This window comes from Sesamum indicum, linkage group LG15 (assembly GCF_000512975.1).
Source record: "Sesamum indicum cultivar Zhongzhi No. 13 linkage group LG15, S_indicum_v1.0, whole genome shotgun sequence".
Lineage (NCBI taxonomy): Eukaryota > Viridiplantae > Streptophyta > Magnoliopsida > Lamiales > Pedaliaceae > Sesamum > Sesamum indicum.
Genome location: NC_026159.1, coordinates 4187629 through 4212720, shown reverse-complemented (window position 1 = coordinate 4212720; position 25092 = coordinate 4187629). Strand labels below are relative to the sequence as shown.

Sequence of the window (25092 nt, the reverse complement as noted above, 5' to 3'; positions counted from 1 at the left end):
GTCCCCTTTAGGTTTGCTTGCGTCTAAAAATAAATTACTTTGTTAATTAAAATTTATCAAAATTTGTTGATATTGTATTTACCTTCGATTAATTTATTATTGATTTATTGTAAATAAAATAAATACTTTTATGATCAAATTATCCTCATATCTTTATGCGCTAATGCATACGAAGAGGTGTATCTTCACCGTTATAAGGGTAGTTTAATTGAAAAAAATTATTTAACTTGCAATAAATCAATAATAAATCAATCAACGTTAAAAATACCGATTTTATTTAAATCTTTTGTTAATATAAATAAATTAGATAAATTTTAACTAACAAAGTAGTTTATTTGTTAGACGAAAACAAACATCAAGAGTGCTAAATTTAAATTTTCAAATCAAAAGGGGTCTATATATAATTATACTAAACTTCATAGGAGGAGAGTGTAACTATCCATTTAATTTATATATATGTAAAACATATAAATAAGTATTGATTGAGATGAGAATGATAATAAACCACTTTCACTTAGAATATATATAAACAAGCATGTTCTATTTTTACCACTGTTTCAAAAATTTAAAACTAAAAATGAATAGAAAAAATTTGATCTGAGGTCGATTTCAACTAGTAGTTACGAGCTAAAAAGCCCGCGAAGGAAAAAACATTGTATAAGCGAATTAGTTCGCCTCTTCCTTTGGAGGGCCCTTCCATTTGAAGTTGTCCGCATATGACTTCACCTGCAAGACGAGTAGGTAAGAATAAGACGGGAGAACTCAAACTTTTCCATTTTAGTTTGAACCAGTAGCCGGCAAGAGTTGAAGGGTTGATTTTCTTTCAGATGGTAAACAAGTGCACATTCTATTCATTAATGTTATCCAAGTACAGGAAATTATCAGAACTGAGAATCTTTACAAGACTGACGAATAAGGATCACCATAAGCAAGCCAAGAATCAACTAAAATGCTTTATAGAACTCCACATAAACCAACTCCGGTGATGAAAACGACAAGTCTATGTAATGCCTTTAGATAAACAGCATATTGGTCAAAACACTTTTCTTAATGCAACTTATTTTTGAAATTTTCAAAATTAAGTAAATACGTAAGGTATTACTTCCAGAGGATATATATTGCCTTTGTAGAACATCCAGTAAAACAGGGTGGTACGTTTTTTGTCTAAAGCATAAAGAACCACTCTTCCAATTAAGCTATGGAAATATACAGTGTTCCCCATAATAAGTGGAAATGTACTCTGGTGTTCGAGTGGGAATGACATTTTCATTTGCCTCTTCAGTTTTCTAGGGGAAATTTTATCTAAAAAAGTGTTGTGCTTAAGAAGCACTCAACACCGGTGAAAAATGGGTTGATGGCTTTCAGAACCCCTAACTTAAGAGTGTTGATGAACCAAGCAAGTTGCAACCAAACTGAACTAAACATGGTATTCACCAGAGATCAAGATCTCTAAACTCGGTAAAAGAAAAAAAGAAGAAATAGCCAAGTTCATACAGCATGAATTAAAACATCGAACTATTTAAATAAAGCAACCAAAACCATGAAAACGGAACAGCAACTACTATGGCAGATTTATGCTAATAACTCGAAGGAGATCAAATAGTAACAAGAACATCAAACCTTCAATAATGGAGTCTGGTGCTTCTTCACCTGCAAAGGAAAACATAAGAGAACTTGATTTCTTAATCAGAATAAAAGGAAAAAAAGTAGTCCCTGCATATATTTAGCACATCTGATGCATCACTAAAGCAATGGAAAATGCTAAGGAAAAGCCAGGATATGAAATCATCTAGAACAATCACACTATTCATATATGACCTCATCCTGAAGTATTCAACACAAGATACTATAGGATTACTGCCACATTTCATCAATGTCGCACAATCTCAAGGGAAAGAACATTAAACGAACACAATGCATTTATCCATCAGTGGTAATTCTAGTGATTTAAAGTAATTTCACCAGAACAGTCTGTCTCTGAATTCAAGACTACCAACAATGAATAAAACAAGGTATCAATTGGATGAACAACTTCAGTTATCATCCTCTATTGTCATCTGACAATAACCTAAATGTATATAACTACTTCCTGAGCCTCTAAAGTACTAGCTGTATAGAGTTTTCAAGTCACCTGCTATTTCTTTTCGTCAACAGGCTAACAGATGACTGCAATTTGATATTAGTAAAATGTTCACGACTTAATCTCCTTCCGTAGATGAGAAGTGAGGTCTAAACAGTATGTGTAGAACTTAGACAATTTTTTTCACCAGGAGAAATAGAAAAAGGACATACTGTGTATTCCCAACCATGTCTCTCGGCAAAAGCTATTGCAGCTTCTTGACTGTCAAAACTTAATGCAGAATCACCAACATTTGCATATGGGTCTCCAGTGGATGTCCAGCCCATTAATGGATTTTCCCATCTGCATATGAGCATCAATATATGCTTATGGAATGATCATTGATGAAGTAAATGGTGAATATAAGCACAATGCTGAGGAACGGAAAAGCAGAGAAATCATTGATTCTCTTTAATCCTATACCTGCTCATTTCAAAAAGTGCCAAAACTGATAACATCAGACATGAAAGAACTGACCTAGAAAAAGAAGTATCTACTACTTGATAAGAAACAAATACTTTGAGATGATCGCACAGGAAGACCACCTGTGGATTTGCCCAAGAACTTAGGAAAATAATCTTCTACAATATTTCCCGTTAACAAATATCTCACTTTCCAATCCCAAAATCAACTTTAATGCACAAAATCTATCAACAAAGTGTAACATTCGTAGGCTGATATAATGAAGCTCAGCAATGTTGATAATTCTTGTGGCCTCAATTTGTAGAATACCATAAATTGATCCCAACAAAAAATGAAATGCAACTACAATCCCTCCCTCTTCCTCCAAAAAGTGGAATATAAGAGTACAGATCGAAAAGAGGGAAAATTGAACTGAGTAGATAGGTAAAAGTGAAATGCACCAAGCAAGCAAAGAAAGGCATACTTCTGTGTGGACATGAAATTAATTTTCCATCTCCCGACCTTTCCGGATCCTTGTTGGGTAGCAGTTCGAGCAGGTGAAAAAATCAGGACCTAACCCAAAACCAAAATACGATCAGAGGAATATTTCACCTTTATTTCAAACAACTTACAACCGCTGCTAGCTAATTCAACCAACAAAATGAAAACGAAAATAGCAAGAGCAGAAAAAAGACAACTTTTTTCTAAACAAATATCCTAATCATTAATTGACCCGTACTAGTTCCAAAGCAAATTACAGCATAATATGACTGAGAACCAATTACACCAATTCCGATGGGGCCATTTACCAACAAACACATTGGGCAAAACTGGAAAAAGAAGGGAAAAAAAGCAAGAACGAAGTAAAATTCTCACTCTTCACTTTAAAACTTTCAGAAGAAAAGAGACAACAAAATACTAGAAGACGAAAAGATAACAATGATACCCTTCGGCGGAGGTGCTCTTGTGGGATGCCGGAAACCATACCGATCTCTCCGGGTCTTATTTCCACTAAGGTATCCCCCGTGGAGAACGCTCTCGTAAATGGAGCCAAAGCAGATCGATAAGCCTTGCTGGAATTACTTGCCAGCCGTTGCAGAGAGCTCGCCATTGCAAATAGCCTGATTCGCTGCACAAAACTGGTTTCCTTCTCTCTCTTGGAGTGTAGATTAATTTGGGGCGACCGAAATTTAACAAATGTAATAGTGGAGCAGAAAAGCAAATTATCGATTGTTTAGGGGGTTTTCAGCTATATATCTCATTCCAATATTTCACATCCTATTCTTAACGAAAATATATGGAAAACAACCGCCCTGAATAAATATTAGTTTTTTATATTTTGGGTAAATTATAACAATTTTTCTCAAATTTGGAAATAATTATGAATATTCTCTCGTTATTTCAAAAATTACCAATATCCTTTAATTTTAATGATAGTTTAACAATTAACTCAATCCATTAGATTTTTATCCATTTTTTATGGTTCCAAAATATATTTGTCGATTAAAAATTATAAGTTATTTATTTTTTAAAAAGTATTTTTTTATGGACTAAATTGATAATTTTTTTATAATTTTTAAAATTTTTCATCCATACTGTTCGATTTTCTTATAAAATTTTAATTTTTTTAAAAAAATACAATAAGGACAGATAATTTCATACATAAGAGATGTCGCTGTAATTTACTCTTATATTTCTTATAAAATGTATCGTGATTTTTATGTATTTTATTTTTTTATTTATAATGTACTTTAAAATATATGTATATATTTATATATGTAAAAACAATGTGACACGATAATTAATTTAAGGGTAAAATACACTTTACTCTTAATTATTTTTGATGTAACATTTACCCCTTGAATTGATAAATATAAAATTTATCCTTTTAGTGTGATAAAAATGCATCTCGTATCTTGAGAATTGTATTATTTTTAATATATTTTAGTATTTTTACATTAAATTATTATGAAATTAGTTTTGAGTTAAAATTTTTAATAAATAAAGAATTTAAATTAAAATTAGAATATAGATTAATATATAGTGTAAATGCACAATAAATATAATATAATAACAACTCATATATATATTTTTAAAAAAATAAATAATATATATGCTTAATAAAAAATTCAATATGTATAGAAAAAATAAATAAATATATTTTATCATATTTTTTTAAAAAAAATATATTCAAATAATTGATGTGTAATTATTTAATTTTCTTTAAGAGAATAAATAGTTAGTAACTTAATTTTATAACTAAATTAATAAATATTTTTTATGATTTTAAAGTGTAGTTATTGTATTCATTTATTACTTAACTCTCAACCTGTAAAATATAATAAAATTCAACTATTTAATTTATTGATTATATTTTATTTTATTATAATTAATTTTTTTCAATTAAGAAAATTTTAATTAAACTTAAAATGTGAAATTATTGAAAAAAAGGAAATTTTTTGAACAAATTATCTAAATTTAATTTTAGATGAAAAATGTTATATTTTTTAGCTGAGAAGGTAAATATTACATCAAAAATAGTTTAGTGGAATAGTATATTTTACCCTTAATTTTAGATAGATGTGGAATTCGAATATTCATATTTGTGAAGAATATTTTACTATTATAATAATTATTAAAAAAAATGGTCAACTTTAGATTAAGTATTAAATTATATAAATAGTATCTATTCTTAGTTTCTTACCCTTTAATTTATGAAATCATCATATTTTAGTCCACACATTTTATGGGCCCCCCTCTTTCCTAAGTTAATGTTTGGGTAAAAAAATGTTTTCATACTTAGGTAATCAGCCAAATTTTGTTATAAATTTTGAGAGGGGCAGCTGATTCTTCCAGAAGAAGAAAAGAGACAGGGAAGGAAGTGGGGAGTTTGAGAGTGTCAGAAGGGGGGCAACACAAATTTACTGCGCAACTCTTCGTTTGTGGGCGTTCCATAGTCTCAGACTAGGGCTTCAATCGTTTCTCAAATGGGTTGAGATTCAATTGTGAATTGTATGGACTGGTTTTGACATTTCTAAACCACTGATTTTGAGTCATCCCTGGTTACGGGTATGGCTACTCAACTCCACTCCACTGCACCGCTCAAACCGCGTTTTGTGTTTTCTGTGAAGGGATATTTTTTAGTTTTTCTGGGAATTTAGAGGGTTCCTTTTGATGAGACATCTTCTTTTTCATATGTGCATGTGCTTTTGTATTGCGTTTTAGTTCTGCGGTGCCTATGGAGTGGTGTCAGTTAAATAGATGTGGAGAATTAGAATCCTCCTTGATGAAATGCCTGGATAAGCTGAGAACAGTTTCTTCTATGTTGCAGATGAGGTTTTGGTAGATGATATGCGAAAGGAGCAAATTTTCTTATGCTATTTAGGGAGCTTCTCAGGAATGTAAAAGTTTGAGCAAGAGGCCTTAAATTCTTGAGATAGTCTGACATTCGAATTTTGACGTATGTATCCTTGGAATAGCTAAGAATTGATTGTTTTTCTGTTTAGACTCAGGGCAACCAATAGGTCCTAACATTTCTGGGGATGATTAATATTGGCTGTTGTGGGTATGTGGATGGGTGGCGGTTGTCCTATCGAGCCTTATTTATTTGTAAGTGGGTTTGTGGATGTATCCTTGTAAAATCCTTCATGCTAAGGAATCATACGTGAAGCTAGTTTTGCAAATGGGAAACTCTTTTCTCATTCTCAATTGCCTCACCGTGGGTATGTGGATGGGTGGCGGTTGTCCTATCGAGCCTTATTTATTTGTAAGTGGGTTTGTGGATGTATCCTTGTAAAATCCTTCATGCTAAGGAATCATACGTGAAGCTAGTTTTGCAAATGGGAAACTCTTTTCTCATTCTCAATTGCCTCACCATACACATTGCTTTTAACAAGATGTTTTTTAGGTCTTGGATTGGAATGATCTTATTTTGTGTTTTTAACATGCACTCTGTAAAATCTTTTTTGTTGCTCTCATTGACCAATGATCGGTTACAGATGTTGTAACTGCGTTTTTTATCTGTAGGATATCCAAAATATTGAAATTCATTATAGACTTAGATTCAGGTTGTTCATTATGGCTGTCTGTAGTTGTCCGTTTCCTCCCTATCCAAATTTGACATGTAGCATTTTACATGTGAATGGTTGTTGCTTGGGATGTTTATTCAATAAGGTATGAAGGATCATGATCTTTTGATTGCCTGAGTTATTCCTAGGAGGTAATTTACGACTCATTAAACAAAGAGATACTTATCTCCGGAAAATCAATTGGGGAGCATATTTAGAAATTTGGGTGTGTTGAAGAATAGGGTTGTCAAAAGTACATCCTGGGTAAATTCATAAGTTCTAAAGAAGATAGGATGCAATTTCTTTTGTTTGATAAACACACTTGTTTTTATTATTTAAGCTCTTAAGTTTGGAATGTATATCATTCTTCCTTACAAAGTTTTGGTGGCCTAAACTTGTTCGCTTTTTCCGGTGTCTCTGTGTTTCACAGGTGAAACATTGTGCATTACTCAACTAGGTCATTGTTTGTGGAAGATCTTGACTCTGGGTAATGGGTGCCCCTAAACAGAAGTGGACAGCAGAGGAAGAAGGTGCTCTTAAAGCGGGCATTCACAAATATGGAATAGGAAAATGGAGTACCATACTTAAAGATCCAGAATTCAGCACAGTCTTGCGATCACGTTCCAATGTCGACCTTAAGGTATTGAATAATGGTTATTTCCTTATCCTCTATGTTGATTTTGCAGAAATCAAGATTTAGAATGGACATCCATGTTTTGGTCATAATAACCATATGATATTACTTATTTTTATTCGTTCTTCTTTCAGTTGAATTGATTTCTTCCTCTTTACTGGATAGGACAAATGGAGAAACTTGAATTGCATGGCAAATGGCTTGGGATCTCGGCACAGGGCTAGGGTTGCAAGTAAAAGCAATCAGCTTACTGCCAAGCAAGATGAAGACACCATAGTTCCTAGCTCGATGGTTGATAAGGATTCTGAAATTATCAATGTGACTTCTCTTGGAGCATCTAGTGAAATATCCCACGATGCGGGTTTGAGAAAACAAATCTCAAGGTTGGATGATATCATACATTATGTGCCCTTTCATATTTATGACTTTATTCCCAGCTTGTTCCTACTACCTCTCTACCTACGAAATTGGCACTGTCAAGAACTTTTCAGGTAATTAATCACTGATGAACAAATAGGTCAAAAATTAAATAATCAATTAATGAGTTATACGGTCTACTTAATTGCACATCGTAGGTTCCTTACACGGTCCACTCTCTCTGAACAATTTATCTTCAAAGATCTAATTGATTGAAAGATACATCTGCAGCCTTTTCTCTCTTTTATGTTGTTGTTTGTGTGTGTTTGTGAAAACAACATGCTTCTTGGTGGGAAAAGTGGAAGGAAAGTTTGTTCTCACTCTATAGCTATAAGTATAGCTATGGTGGTCCACAGTCAATCTAAACATGATACAATGTTGCAAAAAATGCAGTGCTCTAATCTAAATACATTTTGGGCTTCAGGTTGGATGATCATATATTGGAGGCTATAACAAAGTTGAAGGAACCGCGAGGGTCCAGTCGGCCTGCAATTGCACAATACATAGAGGTAATAATTTTCTACCTTTGATGGATAAATATAAAAATAAAATGACAATATAAGTCAATTGGGTTGAAAATGAAAGTGAAATGATATGCAGTAATGTCTTGTAATGTGCTAGAAAAGTTTTGGAGGAATCAAAATTTGTCTTTTCTGCAAACTTCCCCATATAATTCTCATAAATATTTTGGCTCCTTATGCAATCTATATGTCTAGAATTATCATAGTAATTGTCATCTTATGATTGATTCAAGGAGCAGTGAGATTCACATATTTAATCATGGTTATCCATTGAAGTTTTCTTATGTCTGCTATGATTATGAGTTTCTAACTCTCACATTGTATATGGTTAATATGATAGGAGCATTACTCAGCACCTCCAGATTTTGAAAGGACTTTGGCTGCTAGTTTGAAAGTTTTGACGGACAATGGACGATTAGTTAAGGTATTCCATAGTAACTGCCATTCTTTTCCTTTTTGTGCTTCTTTTGCATCTTTTATTTCCTTTGGGGCTGGGGATGATGCATGACACATGAAATTTGATACTTTTCATGGTCACATATTGGCAGATTCTGAATGCAGATATGGTGTATAATTACCTGTTTTGTCGAGGACATTTTATTATTTGAAGCTGTTAACCATGTTTTCATAGGTGGATCACAAGGATAGGACTAATTTATTCTTTGGAGTTGTTAACCTCGATTGCATGGGCAGGTGAAGCATCAATATAGGATCGCACCAAGGTCGGTATCTCTTGTCTCAGGGAAAGAACCGCAGTTGTTACTTGAGAATGGAGCTAAGAAAGATCCTTCAGAAGCAGAGAGAAACAGTGTCATACTTCTTACTAAAGCCAAGATTGATGCGGAGCTGGAGAAAATGAAGAGCATGAGTGCAGAAGAGGCTGCTGCAGCTGCTGCACAGGCAGTTGCGGAGGCTGAGGCTGCAATTGCAGAAGCTGAAGCTGCAGCTAGGGAAGCAGAGGAGGCCGAGGCTGAAGCAGAAGCTGCACAGTGTTTTGCTGATGCTGCTCAGAAAGCTCTGATCTGTCAAACTATCCGTGTCTGGTAAAGCAAATCCCTGAATTTGAATACCTGTAAAGTTAAGTTGTTAACATATATTTTTATGGCAGCATGACTTTAAACTATACGTGCTTGACCCTATACCTGAATCCCACCAACAATTCTGGAGATCTGTGGCTGTTTCAACTAGTTCGTAGACAGTAGAAATTTGCTTACATGAGGCTATCAAGTTTAGGATGCAGTTGTTTGGTTTCTGGAACAGACCTTAATCCATGCCCTTTATTGAATGTGAACCTATTTGGTTCTATTTCAATTTTGTTTTGTGCCCCCCTTAGTATTTTGGTTAACAAAATTGGCAATTCTTTCTATCTTCTGGTAAAATTTCTGAACAGGCTGCATCTGCAGTTCAGTATTTTGATATTGTGGTGTCTTCTTAACATTAAATTCGGAATGGCAAATTTTGACCGAGTTTCAAACTCTTGTCCCTGATATCCTCCTTTCTCATACCCATGCAGAACCCTGGTGACAGTAACGTCTGATTGCATCTCCAAAATTGTCGCAGACCATTCTCTGAAGGCTTTAGTACAGTGCTCATCTTTTATAAGCATGTCTATATGATGTAGATAAGTTTGTGGAGTTACAAATCTAAGAATTTTGTTCAATTATTAACAGTGTGCTTGGTTGATCAACTGTGACGCTTACCAACTTGTAGGAAATTGCTTAGTACCAGAGTCAGGCTGTTAGAGTTGGAGGACGGTCATTAGCAATTTGTGGTAAATTTTTGGCAGTAGTTTATATGAAGAAAAAGAGAGTTGTCTTCATTACCTCGCTCTTATGTTTGAGTGTAGAATCTGATAAGATAGTGAAAAATAAAAGCAACTTTGATTTTCCTTTCTGGAAAGATGAGGGATGGAAGCACCTTAGTGCATTTGGTCAGCTCCTAAGACATGGAGTCTAACAAGAGTGTGATTCCGTTGTTTCCACGAAAACCATAACAAAAATGTAGTTGGATTTGGTCCTGTTCCCTCCTTCCCCTTCTTCCCCGTTTCCACCAAATAATCTGGAGTCCATTCTCCAGAATTGCTTGCAAAGGACCCCAGTATCTTTCATCACTGGTGCATGCACATTTGCCTGCTCGATCAAGCCTGTGATATACTGTGTCCAAAGCAAAAATTAGCTACAATACACAACGATGAGTGCCCCGTGTTTATGTACATAACAACATCCAGATCTGGCCATAATTGAATTGGGGAATTTCCATTAATTTAAAAGGCGAGCAAAAAGGCCTAACAAGTCCCACGAAAGAGGCAAGTCATCAACTAAGCACCAACACTTGCCCTTACAAAGGGTAACCAAGAAATTCAGAAAGTGACACGGAAAAAAGCATTTGCACAATAGAACTCAGCTTCGGATTCTGAGGCATATGATCCTTCGTATGCAATGAAGCAAAGCTATGATCAATCTCAGTGGTCTTGCATTCCGTTACTCTTTGTCTTGTTCATCGTTTCAGTTCATTTACTCCCTCATCATCCCATCTAAAGACGCATATACAGCATCAACTCTGCATAACAAATGCCCCTTCACCAAATGATGACACCATCATCATAGTTATTCATCTTTTATCAGAAGAAATCCATGTAAACTTTCCCAATAATATGAACTCTGTCTCTCTATGGATAACTTTGTACTCTTATCAGCATCTACAACTTAAATTCCACATGCAATTTTTCCTCTTTGTCAACAACCAGATTTTCCGCCTGAGGATTTTTCAGAGAGTCTCTGGACTAAGCACCTCAGCTTCTCTCAGTCACATCACAGAGTAAAAATCTTTAAACCTCAGCCCCCTCCCTCCAGCATTTTGATGCTTTTAGTGCCACATGAGTGCCAATCAAGCACAACCAAACTACCTAATCCAATCACCGCGTTCAACACAAATACAGAAATATATAATATGTGAATTGGTGACAAATGATACAAAGCATTTGAGCATAAAATCGTCCTCTTTTCAGCTCTCAAAATCTTATTCACCTTATTAACAATCAGATTACCTTGGTGATTAAGTTAAAAGCTGGAATTACCTGAGATCAGTTTCTTAACCAAATGGACTTCAACAAGGTCCAGCCTCTATGTTGACACCACTTTACAGGATGATATTACCTCTATGTTCCTGCATTGCGCCCAGAGAGTTGACACACAATGACACAGTAGGAGTTCCACGAAACAAATGTTATTTACAGACTATCAGCTATTTCAGTAGAGGACGTAGGCTCAAATGACAACTCAAGGAATTGCAATCTGTTATTATAAGGCCAGATGTCTTCCTCTTCTCTCTAGCAAGCTTGTCTCATATGTATCTGGTGAATTCTGGTAATCCTTAACGCGAACTTCTCATCATGATAAAAGAGGCGGAAGAAAAAAAGAAGGGAGTAGAAGAAAGCAGAAAAAAGATAATTGAGTATTATTTCATAATACAACAAAGACGACAGCTTTTCTTGACGCCAATACGAAGCAACTGATCACATATACTGAACTTTGGTCATAAACCACCAGGAAAAACTATATCATACACAAGCTAAACAGAATGACTTATTATGTAAATACATTGTAGCTGAGCTGAATGAAACCATGATGCCGATGGCAAGAGAGAATTTCATGATGTCAGAAACTTAAAAGTTGAATCTCAGAATTGCAGATACAATGAACAATTCATGATCTGCCAGTCTAACCCTTAAAGTTATTACTACCATCTCAAGCTGAAATAATTCAAAGACCCATCTTTCAAAACTAAGAAAAACTCAATATCAATTCTACTGCTATTGCTTCAGATAACGATCAACAGTGAACAACTGAACTTAATGTGCATACATTTCATTTCTCTTCATGAATAAACATCCATTGCATTCCACAGCAAAGTAAAACCACTCTCAGGGGATAAAGCTAAAATTGTTCACAAGTCTGATTCACTTCACTCCAATACCACAGTAGCACCAACTTCCTTGAGCTTCGCCATAATCTTCTCAGCCTCCTCCTTCGTAACCCCCTTCTTCACCACGGCCGGCGTTTTCTCCACCAAATCCTTAGCCTCCTTCAGACCTAAATCCGTGAAAGCCCTAATCTCCTTAATCACCTTAAGCTTCGCTGCGGCGTCGAATTTCTCCAATTTCACATCGAACGCAGTTTTCTCTTTGGCTGCCGGGGGGGCGGCCGATGCGCCGCCGCCGGCCGACGAAGGGGATTGCAATCCGGGTGCGGAGGCCGCGGGGCCATAGCGATTGAGGCCCATTTTATAGCGCAATAGGATGACATAATCATGGCGCTCGATCTTGTTTAGGTCCAAGAGCTCGTCGGCAATCCGTTCAAGCTTCTGACTTGGGGTCTGGGAGGCGGTGCAGAGGGTCCGGCAGAAAAGCGCTCGAGTGAGGGGATTGGAGGGGATTCTGGAAATTAAGGAGGACATTATGGAGAGGGAATAAAGTCGGGAGTTTTCAGAGTAGCATTTGAACAGAGTGCGGTAAAGGGGGAGTGGTGAGGCAGAGGATGTTTCTTGATGGGTTTAGGTTTCTAATGTTGGGTTGGGTGAATGCGAGCGCGTGATTAGTGCTTATGAAAATGCTATTAAGATTAGATTGGGTTTTGTTAGATTAATCAAATCAATAATACCGTTTATTACTGTGGAGTAAATGAATTCCAGATTTAATAAGAATTTTAATTAATTAATACCTATATTTATGGAAATATGTTCTTCTACTTTACACTACAAAAATAATCAGGTTCAATTCATTAAATATTGAATTTCAGCATCCCAAACCAATTTCAATTTCAATTTCATATCTCTTCCAAATTATATTTTATTAGGTTCTAGGTTAATATTTATGATTCATGTGTATTTATTTAAATTGATAGATTCGAAATTGAAAATTTAACAGATTCGTCAAATTAACTGTGGTAAGTTGATGCTACAAAATATTTTAATCGTTGAACTTCATTTTCAACTATATTTTATGATACTGTAATAAATTTTTAGTTGTACGTAGTACGAATTTGATCAATTTAATTATTTTTTATGGATAAATGTAAATTACACCGTAAAATATTGAAAAAGAGCAAAAAGACCCCCCTAAAAAAATAAAAGGACAAAAAACCTCCCCAACTTTTTAATAAAGAAGCATATTACCTCACTCTACTGGGCAGTTTCTTTTTTTCGCTCTTTTTCAATATTTGAGAGGATAATTTTGCATCTATCCATTGTTTTTCAGTCCAACCCAATATTTCTTCACTTCTCATGTCGCATTGGGGATTTTGGCAGGTAAGTTACCTATATCGGATATGAATATGATGAGTGTAAATACAAGTTTGATAGTTTTCAAAAGAAATAGAATACAAATATTTACGTGTGAGATTCCTGATTTCACCAGTGGAAGGGACTGAAACAAACTGTGTATAAACATACATCATTTTGAAGGCATTCTTACATTTTTGCGAGAGCGTAATCTCATGTCTTCGGCACAAATGACTAAGACAAAATCTAGAGCTATACTCAAAGCTCTGAGTAGATTATGCTAAAATGCTTGCATGTGGATTATGAATTCTTTGTCAGCAACACAGGCAAAACTGAGATGTAGAAAGGAAATGCCTTTCACTTTTTCTTCCAGGATTCCAGAATTTCATAGGCTGATGGAACGGCAGATTCTTGTGAATCATCAGCTTCACTGTTTGGGATAATAAGCTCGAAGTTGAACTCATCACCATCTGAGTCTTCATGTTCAATATGTTCAAAGTCTATGTGATCAGAATAAGATGGTGAAATTTGGGAAAACGCATCATAGTTGAAATGGTCAATAAATTGGGTGGTACTAGCCCACACATTTCCTTCACACCTGTTGTCGGACAAACCAGATACCTCGTCTGAATCTCTGTCTTCCTCTAATCTACTGTTGCTCATGTAGTCATCATCATGTGTTGTGTTGACTGAACTGTCCTCCAGTATGTTATGATTCCAATCTAAGTGGGAACCAGTAGTATTTGCCGGAAAGTTTTGTCCATCACAACTATCTTTAGGGAGTTCATCCATTCTTGGACTGGTGGAAGGTATTGAATTCAATGAGTCCTCACAGCATCCACAGATGAATTGCAATGCTCTGCACAAATTTAAGACTGTTGCTTCTTTTACTAAATCACAACTGACAAGTTGCTCCTGTAGTTTATTTAGATTAGCCCAATCAATCCTGTCGCTGTTTCTCTCGAAGAGGTTAATCCACTCTTGGAAACTGACTTGAAATGGAGCATGAGCCATCGTGTTGATGATATTCACAGCCCTTCCATAGTCATCTCGAGTAATGGCTTGACATCCCATTTCAGTGAAAAATGACAGAGGGGGAATCTCTCCAGCTTCCAGAATTGAATCAAATGCATGTTCCAGCAGATGCCACTACATCAAGAAAGACAAAGAATCTCAATAATAATGAGCCAATTGAGAAGACTGCAACTTGATTTGCCTGTCAGGCAGAACCATACAAGCGAACAAACTGAAGATAACTAAGTTCTACAGTAGAAAGCGATTGATGTTAGATCTTTCTTCTTGTGGTATACTACTGAGATTAGTCAGCCATAACCAAAGAATCACACAATTCATGGAAAAAATCTCAGATGTTCTTTTCTTTTTTAGTATTTTGCTAGTTCATTCAGGAACAATGATGATTTTAAATTTTAACCAAATGAAACAAAATATAGTAACATGCAGCAAGATAAGGTAAACTGGTGCGGTACCTTTCCAGCTCTGGATGCTTCCACTAATACGGCAGAGTGTGTATGGTGATCAAGTTGATGACCTGAGAGGGTCATCTCCTTGTACACGTACTCAAAGTATTCCCACTGGAGAGCACTTGCAGCTGCCTCAAGCATGGAGCTGAAAGTGTACATATCTGCTTTGGGCGAAGAACCTTGACCACTTTTGCCAATTTCAGAACCTAAATAACTTCGGATGGTCTCTTCAAATAATTCTTTAGCTTTAAGAAACATATCGTTTCGACCATAAACTTTCAGCATGGCATTTATTAGACCAATATCAGGAGACATGAGGGTTTTGCTGTGCTCATAGAGGGATACACAATCATTAACATGCCCACCATCCATGGAAGACATTATCATGCCAGTGAAGGTCACAGCCAAAGGTCTTGTTGAACGTACATTTTTCAGCTTCTCAATCTGCAAAAGTTTTGCATCAGTGCAAAAATTCCAACTATGGTATTAAGAAATCCAGATACAATAGGTAAATGTCATTAAGCAAAAGAAATTTGAAGAAGTCAACATAGGAACAAGGAAATTTTGTTTTTGTGATAGAAACGTGTCATCTGGCCATCAAGCCAAGAAAAATGACAAAATCTATGGTAATTATGCAATTGCTCTCCTTGAGAAAAATGACAAAATCTTAGCATAATAATTTCACCTTTTATTGCCTAACATACAAAGAACCTTTCTAAGTTTTGAAAATTGGTTCCATTTTTACTTGATGGGACCTATATAAACATTCAAATATGTTTCATAACGCCTACCAGATTATAAAAATTAAAGTTGACATGACTCCCTGTTAAGACTTCTGTCAGAAATATGTCAAGAAAAATATTGAGCTACAACCAAATCTGTCTGACCTAAGGTTCATCCCATTATATTGGTGCATTCATCAAATTCCTCATCTCCATTTATGGTTATGTTTATGCGAAACTACCACTGTTCCACTGTTATTTAGTAACGTATTCTGTGTCGCCACTATCTAAAATATCTACCCTGAGACATAATCAAAATCCTTCAGGAAACTAACCTCCAAAATGGCATCTTGCCATCTGCCATAGAAGCAAAGGCAGCAAGCTAGCTCATAATACACACTTGCTGTTCCTATTAACCCCCTCCTTTCCATATCCCTGACTGCCTGAACAGCTTCATCAACTTTACCTTCTTCACGGAAGGCTCTGATAAGAACTAAGCAACACAAAGTTTAGATGATTAAGTAATCACAAGGAAGCATGTCTGTGATGGGGAAATAATACTACCTTTGTACGTCACGGCTTTTAGAGCTTCCCCATTTCTTTTCATTTTCCAAAAAAAATCATGGACAAGGTCATACTTGCCGGATTTCAGCATTACCTTTAAAAAGAACCACCTGTAAGAGTCAGCTACAGATATGTTTGGACCAGAATGTTTTATGACTAAGTAAAAACAACCTTATAAATACGCTAGCGAAAGAAGGCTTAAAGAGATAGTACTCAAATGTTAACCAGGCTAAAATTTCTTCAGGACTGCATTTACTTTAAATTCATTTTAATGAAACGTTCTGCCTTGTTCATCATTGGAATTTTAATAGCAGCAAATATAAGGAGCATATCATGAAAAATACAACTATATCCTAGCAAATCAGGTTATGTAATTGCCAAATCAATGCACCCTTATTACATAACCAGATGAAACATTTTGCTAAGAATCTCCAACTGAATGAGAATAATGCTTGAACATTGCATGTCAGCAGAATCGAGAAAAAATACCTCCATTGCCAGCCCATAGCTTGCTCCATTAGGTCTTAGACCATTCTTCCTCAACTGTTGAAAAACCCAAGATACTCCCTTCCATTGGCAGGTCGAAACACATGCATTTAGAACCTAAAGGATCATTCAGTTTAGGCACATAACAAATGACATAAGGATAGCTCAGGAAAAAAGGTCCCAGACTCTCTTACAGCATTAAATATAACAATGTCTGGTAGAAGTTCAGGATTCCAATTCTTGCGCCTCATGTTTCTAATCTTTTTGGGTTTTGCCTTCATGGACTCAATAACATTCAGCAGCTCTTTCAGAAAACCAGCTTGACCCAGTGTAACAGCCAGACTATGATATGCCGCCATATCAGGATATATGTGTGCATCACCCTATGATCAATTCAGGATTAGGCTTCAATCAAATGAACAAAGACAGGCCTCGATAGCAAATCAATGAAAATGCAAGAATAGTTTTACACGCATCAAATTGAAGACTTGAAGAGCTTCACGAGGTTTCCTGGCTCTCCCAAGTACCGCCAACAATTTTGTGTATACAAACCTAAATTTGCAACCAAACAAGTGAACGAAAACACAAGAGATTGAAGATGGAGTAGATTATAGAGCATGTGCCCAGTGATCCATCTGTACCTGCTCTTGAAATGGCTGTGCTCCTTTGAGTTATACACCCACTCTACGACAGAGAATGCATGCCTCCAGTGCCCCTTATCACCAAGCCCTTCAACTATCTTCATCATTTGCCTTTCTGTAAACTGCAATCCCGAGTATTTCATAGTCCGCGTAAACTTCCAATCTTTCACGCTCAGTTCTGTTGCACTTAATCTAAATCAACACAAACTTATGCTAGTAAATAATAACCATCAAGAAAATAATTAATTCTTGGACAGTAATCAGACATACCTATCTATGAGAAACCTAATTGCTTCAGTCTCGCTCCGCTTCGGTGGAGCCCATCTCCTCCCATCATTCTCAAACCATCCTTCTTCAAGCTCAATATCATTATCTAAAAGCCAAGCAAATTTGTCCCTTTCACACTCAATTATATCACTCAGCTCCCTCAGATGCTCGGGATTCAACCTCTCCCCATCGTACTCCATGTTTTCGCTTGAAAGTTCCCTCAACCGAAGCCTCTCCAACCTCTCCCAAGGCCTGCCCACCAGTTTCTTGTTTTCTTCGTTTCTGACGGATTTCGTGAATTTCTTGTAGTCAGACTTGATCATATGGAAATGGGATTCTTCTGAAATGGATTGTTTCTGGGCATCGGTTAGGGGTGGAGGCAACTTGGAGTTGAGTTTGGCGAGACGGCGGTTGGATTTCTGAAGCTCCTTTTTGCGGAGATTGTGGAGGATCCTGGGGGTGGGATGAACGCCGTGTTTCAAGAGTTTATGCTTGATGTTTTCGAGGTTGGGGTGGGGTGGAAGGCTCAAGGGTCCGGTTGAAGCTTCCATGGAAGTGATGAAGGAGAAAGGGAGTGAAGCAGATATTTGCAGAGATGGTACGCAGTTCACCCTGTTTTCATCGTGTTCGACACAAAAACTCTTCTAAAACATGTGCTTTGTTCTTTACTCGCAACATTCTAAAAAATCTTAATTTATTAGCAGAACAAACATAAAATTAAACTGTTCACTCACATAATTATGAGTAGATTTTTTAAATAATTAAACATATTTAATTAAAAAATTATTTAACTAACACTAAATTACTTGATATTTAATCTTTGTTACTAATTTCAATAAATTCAGTAAATATTAAATATTAAATAAATCTATTTATTAGACAAAAATACACTTTTAAATCAATTTTTTAAATTATAAAAAATTTATATGTAATTTCACAAATATGACCAAACTCATCACACAACATACGTTGAACAGAATGAAGACGCATTGTTGGTGTAGCAGAGCTACTGTCCACGATGCTAATTTTCTTGCTGTGGAGTTTGTGAAAAACAAGCTGTCCCACTTGGGTATTACGAGAGGCGAGCAAAGTTTAGTCAAGAAGAGCTAGAAGCATTGAGCGCTAGGCTTGACTGATTCTCGTGCGAACAGTGTGACCAAACTCATCACACCACAGGCATTGAACAGGAGCTATGCCAAGGAATACCAGAAGAGAATCGAGACGCATTGTTGGTGTAGCGGAGCTGCTGTCCACGACGCTGATTTTCTTGCTGCGGAGTTTGTGAAAAACAAGCTGTCCCACTTGGGTATTACGAGAGGCGAGCAAAGTTTAGTCAAGAAGAGCTAGAAGCATTGAGCGCTAGGCTTGACTGATTCTCTTTCGTTCAGAAAATATGGTGTGGTATATATTCAAGATTTTTTTTTTCTAAAATCATTTTCCAGAAAAGCGGCAAGGTTTTGCTAACACCGCCCTTAATCTCTCTTTTTGCTGTTCAAGCAAAGGATATAGGATAAGGACTAAAAGCGCACTTTTTTTGCACAATATAGAAGGAAAAATACTCTCTTTGTTGCAAAACATTGATAACGAACTAGTTGTATAGTATCGTAGCAACCAAACATATGTCAAATTCTCAATTTTTCCGATTCCATCTTCACACGTAACTATTTCTGAGAACAAATTTTAAGATTTTAGCAACGCCAAGTCCATCAAGCTAACAATTCAGACAACCAAACTCATACACAGTTTGCACTAACAAAAGAAACACTGAGCAAAGACAAACTCCAAGGCAAACAGAGGAAGAGAATCCAATCCCCATGAAAGCCCAAAGAAACTCCTCTCAAGTCACATAACTTAGAAAATAGAGACAAATGCGAGTTGATATACAATACATAGACAACTTCGAAGAAAGCATCATAGCCTTGTCTGGCCAGAAAGAAGAATGTGCAATCTGGTCACGGACAACGACAAACTCAAAATCCGATTCTTAAAAAATCTACAACACAACAGAGTACAGTGAAGAGTTTTTCTGTACTCAGCTCTTTGACTTGGAATGCTTAACTAGCCAATCAATGACCTGGTCAATGTTGGTCGAGTTTTTGCAAGAGATCATAAAGCAGCACACCTCCCTATCAGTAATCGATTTTAAACCCCTGCAGTGCAAATTTTAGAATAAAGTTAAATTAAAACTACCAAAAGAAGAGTACGTGCAAGAGTAACACACACTGAGAAACTTTCTTCATTTCTCTTTGTTGGGTTAATTATAGCCATCTGCTTGCCAGTTAGTATACACTTACTAATAATACCCCTCCCTGTCATGGAGTGGTATATAAGTGCTATAAACTTAAAGGGACAGGTTTCCTAATTTCGAAAGGGAAGGACTACTAAGTAATTACTCTCTCTCGGGAAGGTTATTATGATGATTAATCCTTTCCTTCTTTTGTATATGTGGGGTGCGGGAAAGGAGGTTTCAGTTAGCAAACCAAGTCTCCTGCTCCACTTACATTTGATCAGTCAATGCCTGCTTCGATAGGGCCTGAGGCTTGTCGATCTTGTTCCCCAACACCAGCAAAGGAATGCCACTGAGTGATGGTTTGCTCAACAGATCATGAAGTTCACTTCTGGAGATACTGATGTTGTCATGATCAGCAGCATCAACAACGTACCTGCACCAAATAATGTAAACGGTTAGATTATTGTGGCAATAGATAGTAGACTTAAATCTTGTAAACTCATAAATTACTTGTTTCATCATTTAATAGACGAACATATTTTAGTAAGAAACATCACTACTGACTTCAAGTTACTATAGAAAATTGAATGTGAAATGCCCAAACATACAAGAAACTGAGAATTGTAATCCTGAGTTCTAACTCAAACAAGTTTGAACTATCAATTAGGCTTTACAAGCCAAGCATAAAGTGGGGCAGCAGTTACATCAAGCTTGATGATCCTGACCTCAAAATCGATTCATATGATACTTTTGCCCCCTCAAACTCTGGTTACATTGTTTTGAAGAGCTCTGGGTTCCTCACATAATAAAATTCCAGATTATTTGGAAACATAGATGATAATATGTGTGAAGAAATCGGTTTCTGAACATACATTTGATAAGAACTTTCACAAAAATTTTGTATAGATATAATTTCATAAAAATTATATACCTCAACTACAATTATTAATTATTCAGAAAATATCCATAAGTTTCTAAATAAACGAGTGACATTTGAGCTTACTTGGCTTAATTCAGTAGAAAGTCCAATCCTTGAATGTAGACTATTAAAAAACTAAAATATGCAAAATTAAGTTCAGATGAATTTAAGCTTAGTTGCGAGTTTTCTAGATCTAATAACCAGAACAGCAGAGCAAACCTTGGACATGAAGGTGGATTTCATAAGAGTGGAACTATGGAGCTCTAACCATATTTCTAGTCTAAGCTGAGCTCCAAATAAAACTATTGGCAGGAACCAAATAACTGAAAGCACAAACATAATTCAGTAAGGATGTAGTTATTGGCATACACAATAGCAGAAACAGCACGGCAGTATCGCTCCCACATACTCCTAAATCTGGGTTGACCTCCAAGATCCCACAACTTTATTGTAACATTGCCTTTAGTGACTTTCCGCATATTAAATCCTACCTGAAGGATCAAATAGTCTCTCATAACTAATCTGTTACCATGAAGTGAGAAATCCCGAATGCATGCAATAAGCAAATATAGATGTTAACAATAATTCGAACAGAAAACTTACTGTAGGGATCATATCTTCACTATATCCACCAGTCTTGGGATGAAAAGAAAACAGAGAACCACAAAGTAAATACAAAGTATTTTCAGCAAATGAAAAATTTCAGCAGACAGTATATAAAGATACATCCTGTATGAAAGGATAGTATTATGTATTTTTACTTACAGCGACAACATTTACTAGTGAAGTTTTCCCAGCATTTTGAAGACCTATCAGTGAGAGCTCCATTTCTTGCTTGAAGAAAAGGCTGTATCCACAAAAATTATAAAGTGATTCTATAAATCTTTTAAAGCAATTCCGCATCCAAAGCAAAAGCCTAGTATAATCATGACCATCTTATTCTAAATTACTTCTCCAAGGATTAATTGATCTTGAGAAACTGAGAAGAAATTCCTGAGTTCCTATTCACAAGTTACTCCAGAAATTAGCACGAGTTTAAACAAAAAATACTCAACTAATTGTCTCATTTATGGTACTGAAAATTGTTGAATGTTAACATCACATACAACCAAAAATGATTGCAATGAAGATAATGGAAGAACAATCACGATAGGCAAACAGATGTTGCACGAATTTTGTCAAACTTCGAAATTGACATACTCAGGTTCCCAGCTAATGTTCTACATTTCATCCATGCCTATCACTCGATTAATCCATGCCCATCATTTGATGACTCCAGAATCCCATTGAGGTAGCAGTAGCACATTAGTTAACTTTAAGTTAGATATGAAAGTTTATCTGGTGAGATGGAAAGTCAACTCATCTATTGTCAAAAGAGCTTTAGAGTACATTAAGCCGACATTGATTATCAGTAGGTTATATGAACTCATCCAACTTCCTCAAATGGGGGGAAAATGTCAAAGCAGCTCCTGGAAGCATAATATGGCATGTGAGGGTATGATCTGTCAATCCCAAAGAAAAACTTAGAAACCAGGAGCTCTCATCACACCCTTAGGATCAAAACCATAAGATACATCAATCTGAACAGCTCAATGAGTGGTTATTCTGGATCATTATTTTCTAGTTCCAGGTATAAAGTAGAGAGATGTTATGCTTCAAGTAGCTGTGGAAACTGTTTGAGCAGTGCAGTGCAAGAGGATTGAATGGCGAATTACAACCAACCAAAAGAAAAATTAGGGGATGTTGTATTAAGTCTCTCGCTGATTCAAATAAACATATCTAACAATAAACCATCTCAAGACATAAAGAGTATATATCAGCAGAATACACTACAATCCAAGGAATTCTTAGCAAACCAGGTTATCCAACAGGCAACAACACAGTCCTGAATCTTTCATTCTTCATTCCGTGCACTGAATTAGGTAGATTGAATCACGCAAACATTAGCTGCCAACTGGTTTGCAAATTAAAATTCCACATGAATCGGAATCATAATTACAACACTGCAGACAAGTACACAGCTGATCACAAGTTCAAACTCCTGTCATTGAAACAGAATCGATAAGGGATAACCAAAAAAACAGGACATAAAACCACGCCATCGATGACCATGGAGAAAAATCCAGCAGCTAAAATCAACGCCTGAATTCCCCATTGCCAAACCAAATATTCAAAACAAACATTATTAGAAAAAAACGCACGCACACACACAGACGCTCAACTTCACTAGCAAATTATACAACTGTAAGGAGCATTCACCATCCACCACATCCAAATATCCCGCAAAAAAAAAAAAAAAGAAACAAAAAATCATCCAAAATCATAAGATGGTGTTCTTGCATCCAAAACGAAGCAGAAACAAAAGCAAACACTCATGTTCGACATACCTTCTAAGCCAATTGAGAAAAGCTTCCCAGAGACCCATTGCTGTGATCAACGAGGGATCGCGAGGACTCGAAAACGAAATAGATCTCTACTCTTGTCTTCTCCCAATTGACCTTTCCCGATGTAAGTTTTTCTGTTTTTGCTTTTCCTCCCCCTCCTAACCTAAGATATTGCTTTTCTCACCACAGTGGATTGATTTTGGACGATGGCTACCGCTATTAGGAGAGGAGTCCTGTGTACCAGAATCAAAACCATAAAAACACAACGTAGGCGACAATTTAGGAACTCTAACAACTCTTACTGCCCCCTCTATTTTCACTAAATTACACTTTCGCCCCGCCCGTATGGGCCAGCTCTATTTCGCTGTATGATTGAGTGCGGGTGGACCAATCATGGCTACGGAAGTCTCTCAGTCGCGTGTAGAAGCGCGTGTCTTTGACTTCCGATGAACTGTTGTGTTGAGGAGATTTGTGGATGGCGTGCGTTGGACGGTGAGGTATACGCACTTTTTTTTTAGTTTTGTTTTTTTTACTCGTGGAAGCACGTTGGTGGGAAGCTCACGTGTAATACGTGGCCTTGTGGCTCTTCTTCATTGGCTCCTCGCCATTATTCTATGTACTGTGTGGCCCACAGCTTTTGCTATTGGGTTTGAGTGTATTCAAATTTCAAAAAATTTTACTTTTTTTTTTACTATTGGCTCAATTATTAAAAATAATTATTTTTTATTAAAAAATATGTAATTGGATTTCTTTGTCAAATCGATTATTATATTTCTGGGTTATTGACAGAGTTTTTTATTTGATGATTTATGTTTTCTATAATTTATTCTACTTTTGTGGTGTTGAAAAGACTGATGTTGCACATTTTATTTAAAATATTGAGGAATAAAAAATTATTAAAATATTTTAATTTTTTGCCATGAGAGAGAGAGTCAATTTTATGGTGTCACGCATATTGATAGAAAAATATCATTTAAAAAAATAAATATCGTTCCAACTTTGCTTTCTCGTTGCGATACTTAAAGATCATTTAAGTTAAAATGTGAAACATCAATTCTTTTTTCAACTTCATATATTTAAATGAGATGGGTAATAGGATAAAAATAGTTGAATTGATCTTATCTTTAATTATAATATATATAGAGGTGAGTAATGAAGAATAATAAATAGGTGTCTTGGGAACCTATTGGGCATTGGCAGCAGCGGCATCTACTTCTTTAGGAATGATAGAAACCAATGAAAATTTGAGGGGCAAAGTAGAATGGCAGAAGACGTGGCCCAACAATTTCTGGAAACTAAGCGTAATCGGATCCTGACTGAATATTTGCAGAAGAGAATACAATATTATACTCTTTATACAATATGGAAAATCCATTGGTAGGTGTTAGGGGACAAATGTTGATTGGAGCCTATAGTAAATATGCGTAACTTAGACCCATTTTTGCAAATTATACTATGATCATATCTGGCCTTTATTTAAGTGAATTAATTATAATTGGACTTTTCAAAAAATAAATGCCGCAAATATTATGGATTATTTTTATTATTTCATAAGCCGAATAACATTTAAGTTTTATAAAAGAAAATTTAGAATTAATATATCAGGACAAGAGCGACATATATATATTAGTTTTAAGTGTATATTTTAAATGATTTTAATGTTTTGAGAACATGCTATATGGGAGTAATGATTTATATGATGAATTTATTAAATAAAATGTAAATAAATGAAGAATCTCATCCATTCAGCATAGAGATGAATCCGCAATTAATAGATATGGGATTTTCTCATTTGGAAGATAGACCTTGCCGAAATAATTTGGAAGACAACTTTCCAAGTATGTACAATCGAGTGATGGCATAGAGTTGTCAATCGTCAAAGCGAGTATGGGTGATTATAAAATTATTGATACAATTGTGTAACAACTTTCTCATTATGATCGAGTCTAATAATGATAGCA

At 35.8% G+C, this 25092-nt stretch overlaps 5 protein-coding genes across 10 annotated transcripts; 1 reads left to right on the top strand and 4 right to left on the bottom strand.

Moving 5' to 3' along the window:
• On the bottom strand, positions 489–3709 carry LOC105177829 (NADH dehydrogenase [ubiquinone] iron-sulfur protein 4, mitochondrial-like). Its single transcript, XM_011101088.2, has 5 exons — positions 3468–3709; positions 3006–3094; positions 2293–2422; positions 1621–1650; positions 489–726 (listed from the first exon to the last, which is right to left on the bottom strand). The coding sequence occupies exons 1-5, from the start codon at positions 3630–3632 to the stop codon at positions 667–669; spliced, it is 474 nt and encodes a 157-aa protein (XP_011099390.1). The 5' UTR covers positions 3633–3709; the 3' UTR covers positions 489–666.
• LOC105177828 (telomere repeat-binding factor 1) lies at positions 5341–9979 on the top strand. Of its 4 annotated transcripts, XM_020699277.1 has the most exons (8): positions 5341–5590; positions 5853–5981; positions 7019–7228; positions 7388–7713; positions 8064–8148; positions 8501–8584; positions 8854–9203; positions 9269–9471. In XM_020699277.1, the coding sequence occupies exons 3-8, from the start codon at positions 7079–7081 to the stop codon at positions 9360–9362; spliced, it is 1089 nt and encodes a 362-aa protein (XP_020554936.1). In that variant the 5' UTR covers positions 5341–5590; positions 5853–5981; positions 7019–7078; the 3' UTR covers positions 9363–9471. The 4 variants fall into 4 exon arrangements, with proteins under 4 accessions (XP_020554936.1, XP_020554935.1, XP_020554937.1 ...); XM_020699276.1 differs by lacking the exon at positions 5853–5981 and having other exon boundaries at positions 5342–5590; XM_020699278.1 differs by lacking the exons at positions 5853–5981; positions 9269–9471 and adding an exon at positions 9674–9979 and having other exon boundaries at positions 5343–5590.
• LOC105177827 (50S ribosomal protein L7/L12) lies at positions 11690–12763 on the bottom strand. The gene has a single exon (XM_011101084.2). It carries the CDS (start codon positions 12613–12615, stop codon positions 12124–12126), a length of 492 nt encoding a protein of 163 aa, XP_011099386.1. The 5' UTR covers positions 12616–12763; the 3' UTR covers positions 11690–12123.
• Positions 13576–18282, bottom strand: LOC105177825 (pentatricopeptide repeat-containing protein At5g67570, chloroplastic). Of its 2 annotated transcripts, none has more exons than XM_011101081.2 (9): positions 17602–18282; positions 17332–17523; positions 17161–17242; positions 16885–17073; positions 16694–16807; positions 16205–16298; positions 15976–16133; positions 14925–15362; positions 13576–14586 (listed from the first exon to the last, which is right to left on the bottom strand). In XM_011101081.2, exons 1-9 carry the CDS (start codon positions 18147–18149, stop codon positions 13795–13797), a joined length of 2607 nt encoding a protein of 868 aa, XP_011099383.1. In that variant the 5' UTR covers positions 18150–18282; the 3' UTR covers positions 13576–13794. The 2 variants fall into 2 exon arrangements, with proteins under 2 accessions (XP_011099383.1, XP_020554659.1); XM_020699000.1 differs by having other exon boundaries at positions 17332–17509; positions 17602–17742.
• LOC105177826 (ADP-ribosylation factor-like protein 8a) lies at positions 19285–23384 on the bottom strand. Of its 2 annotated transcripts, XM_020699001.1 has the most exons (7): positions 23135–23384; positions 22604–22788; positions 21513–21594; positions 21351–21383; positions 21117–21238; positions 20100–20261; positions 19285–19748 (listed from the first exon to the last, which is right to left on the bottom strand). In XM_020699001.1, the coding sequence occupies exons 3-7, from the start codon at positions 21573–21575 to the stop codon at positions 19631–19633; spliced, it is 498 nt and encodes a 165-aa protein (XP_020554660.1). In that variant the 5' UTR covers positions 21576–21594; positions 22604–22788; positions 23135–23384; the 3' UTR covers positions 19285–19630. The 2 variants fall into 2 exon arrangements, with proteins under 2 accessions (XP_020554660.1, XP_011099385.1); XM_011101083.2 differs by lacking the exon at positions 22604–22788 and having other exon boundaries at positions 23135–23383.

Coding starts and splice junctions, on each gene's coding strand:
- LOC105177829 (XM_011101088.2), bottom strand. CDS start 3,632: ATGGCGAGCTCTCTGCAACGGCTGGCAAGTAATTCCAGCAAGGCTTAT. Junction 2,423..3,005: donor AATTTCATGTCCACACAGAA/GTATGCCTTTCT, acceptor GCTCATATGCAG/ATGGGAAAATCCATTAATGG. Junction 727..1,620: donor ACCAGACTCCATTATTGAAG/GTTTGATGTTCT, acceptor CTCGTCTTGCAG/GTGAAGTCATATGCGGACAA.
- LOC105177828 (XM_020699277.1), top strand. CDS start 7,079: ATGGGTGCCCCTAAACAGAAGTGGACAGCAGAGGAAGAAGGTGCTCTT. Junction 7,229..7,387: donor GTTCCAATGTCGACCTTAAG/GTATTGAATAAT, acceptor TTTACTGGATAG/GACAAATGGAGAAACTTGAA. Junction 8,149..8,500: donor CAATTGCACAATACATAGAG/GTAATAATTTTC, acceptor TTAATATGATAG/GAGCATTACTCAGCACCTCC.
- LOC105177826 (XM_011101083.2), bottom strand. CDS start 23,172: ATGGGTCTCTGGGAAGCTTTTCTCAATTGGCTTAGAAG. Junction 21,239..21,350: donor GTGAAGATATGATCCCTACA/GTAAGTTTTCTG, acceptor TTGATCCTTCAG/GTAGGATTTAATATGCGGAA. Junction 19,749..20,099: donor CAGGCATTGACTGATCAAAT/GTAAGTGGAGCA, acceptor TTTGCACTGCAG/GGGTTTAAAATCGATTACTG.
- LOC105177825 (XM_011101081.2), bottom strand. CDS start 18,149: ATGGAAGCTTCAACCGGACCCTTGAGCCTTCCACCCCACCCCAACCTC. Junction 16,808..16,884: donor ACATTGTTATATTTAATGCT/GTAAGAGAGTCT, acceptor ATGATCCTTTAG/GTTCTAAATGCATGTGTTTC. Junction 15,363..15,975: donor GGCAAGATGCCATTTTGGAG/GTTAGTTTCCTG, acceptor AAACTTTTGCAG/ATTGAGAAGCTGAAAAATGT.
- LOC105177827 (XM_011101084.2), bottom strand. CDS start 12,615: ATGTCCTCCTTAATTTCCAGAATCCCCTCCAATCCCCTCACTCGAGCG.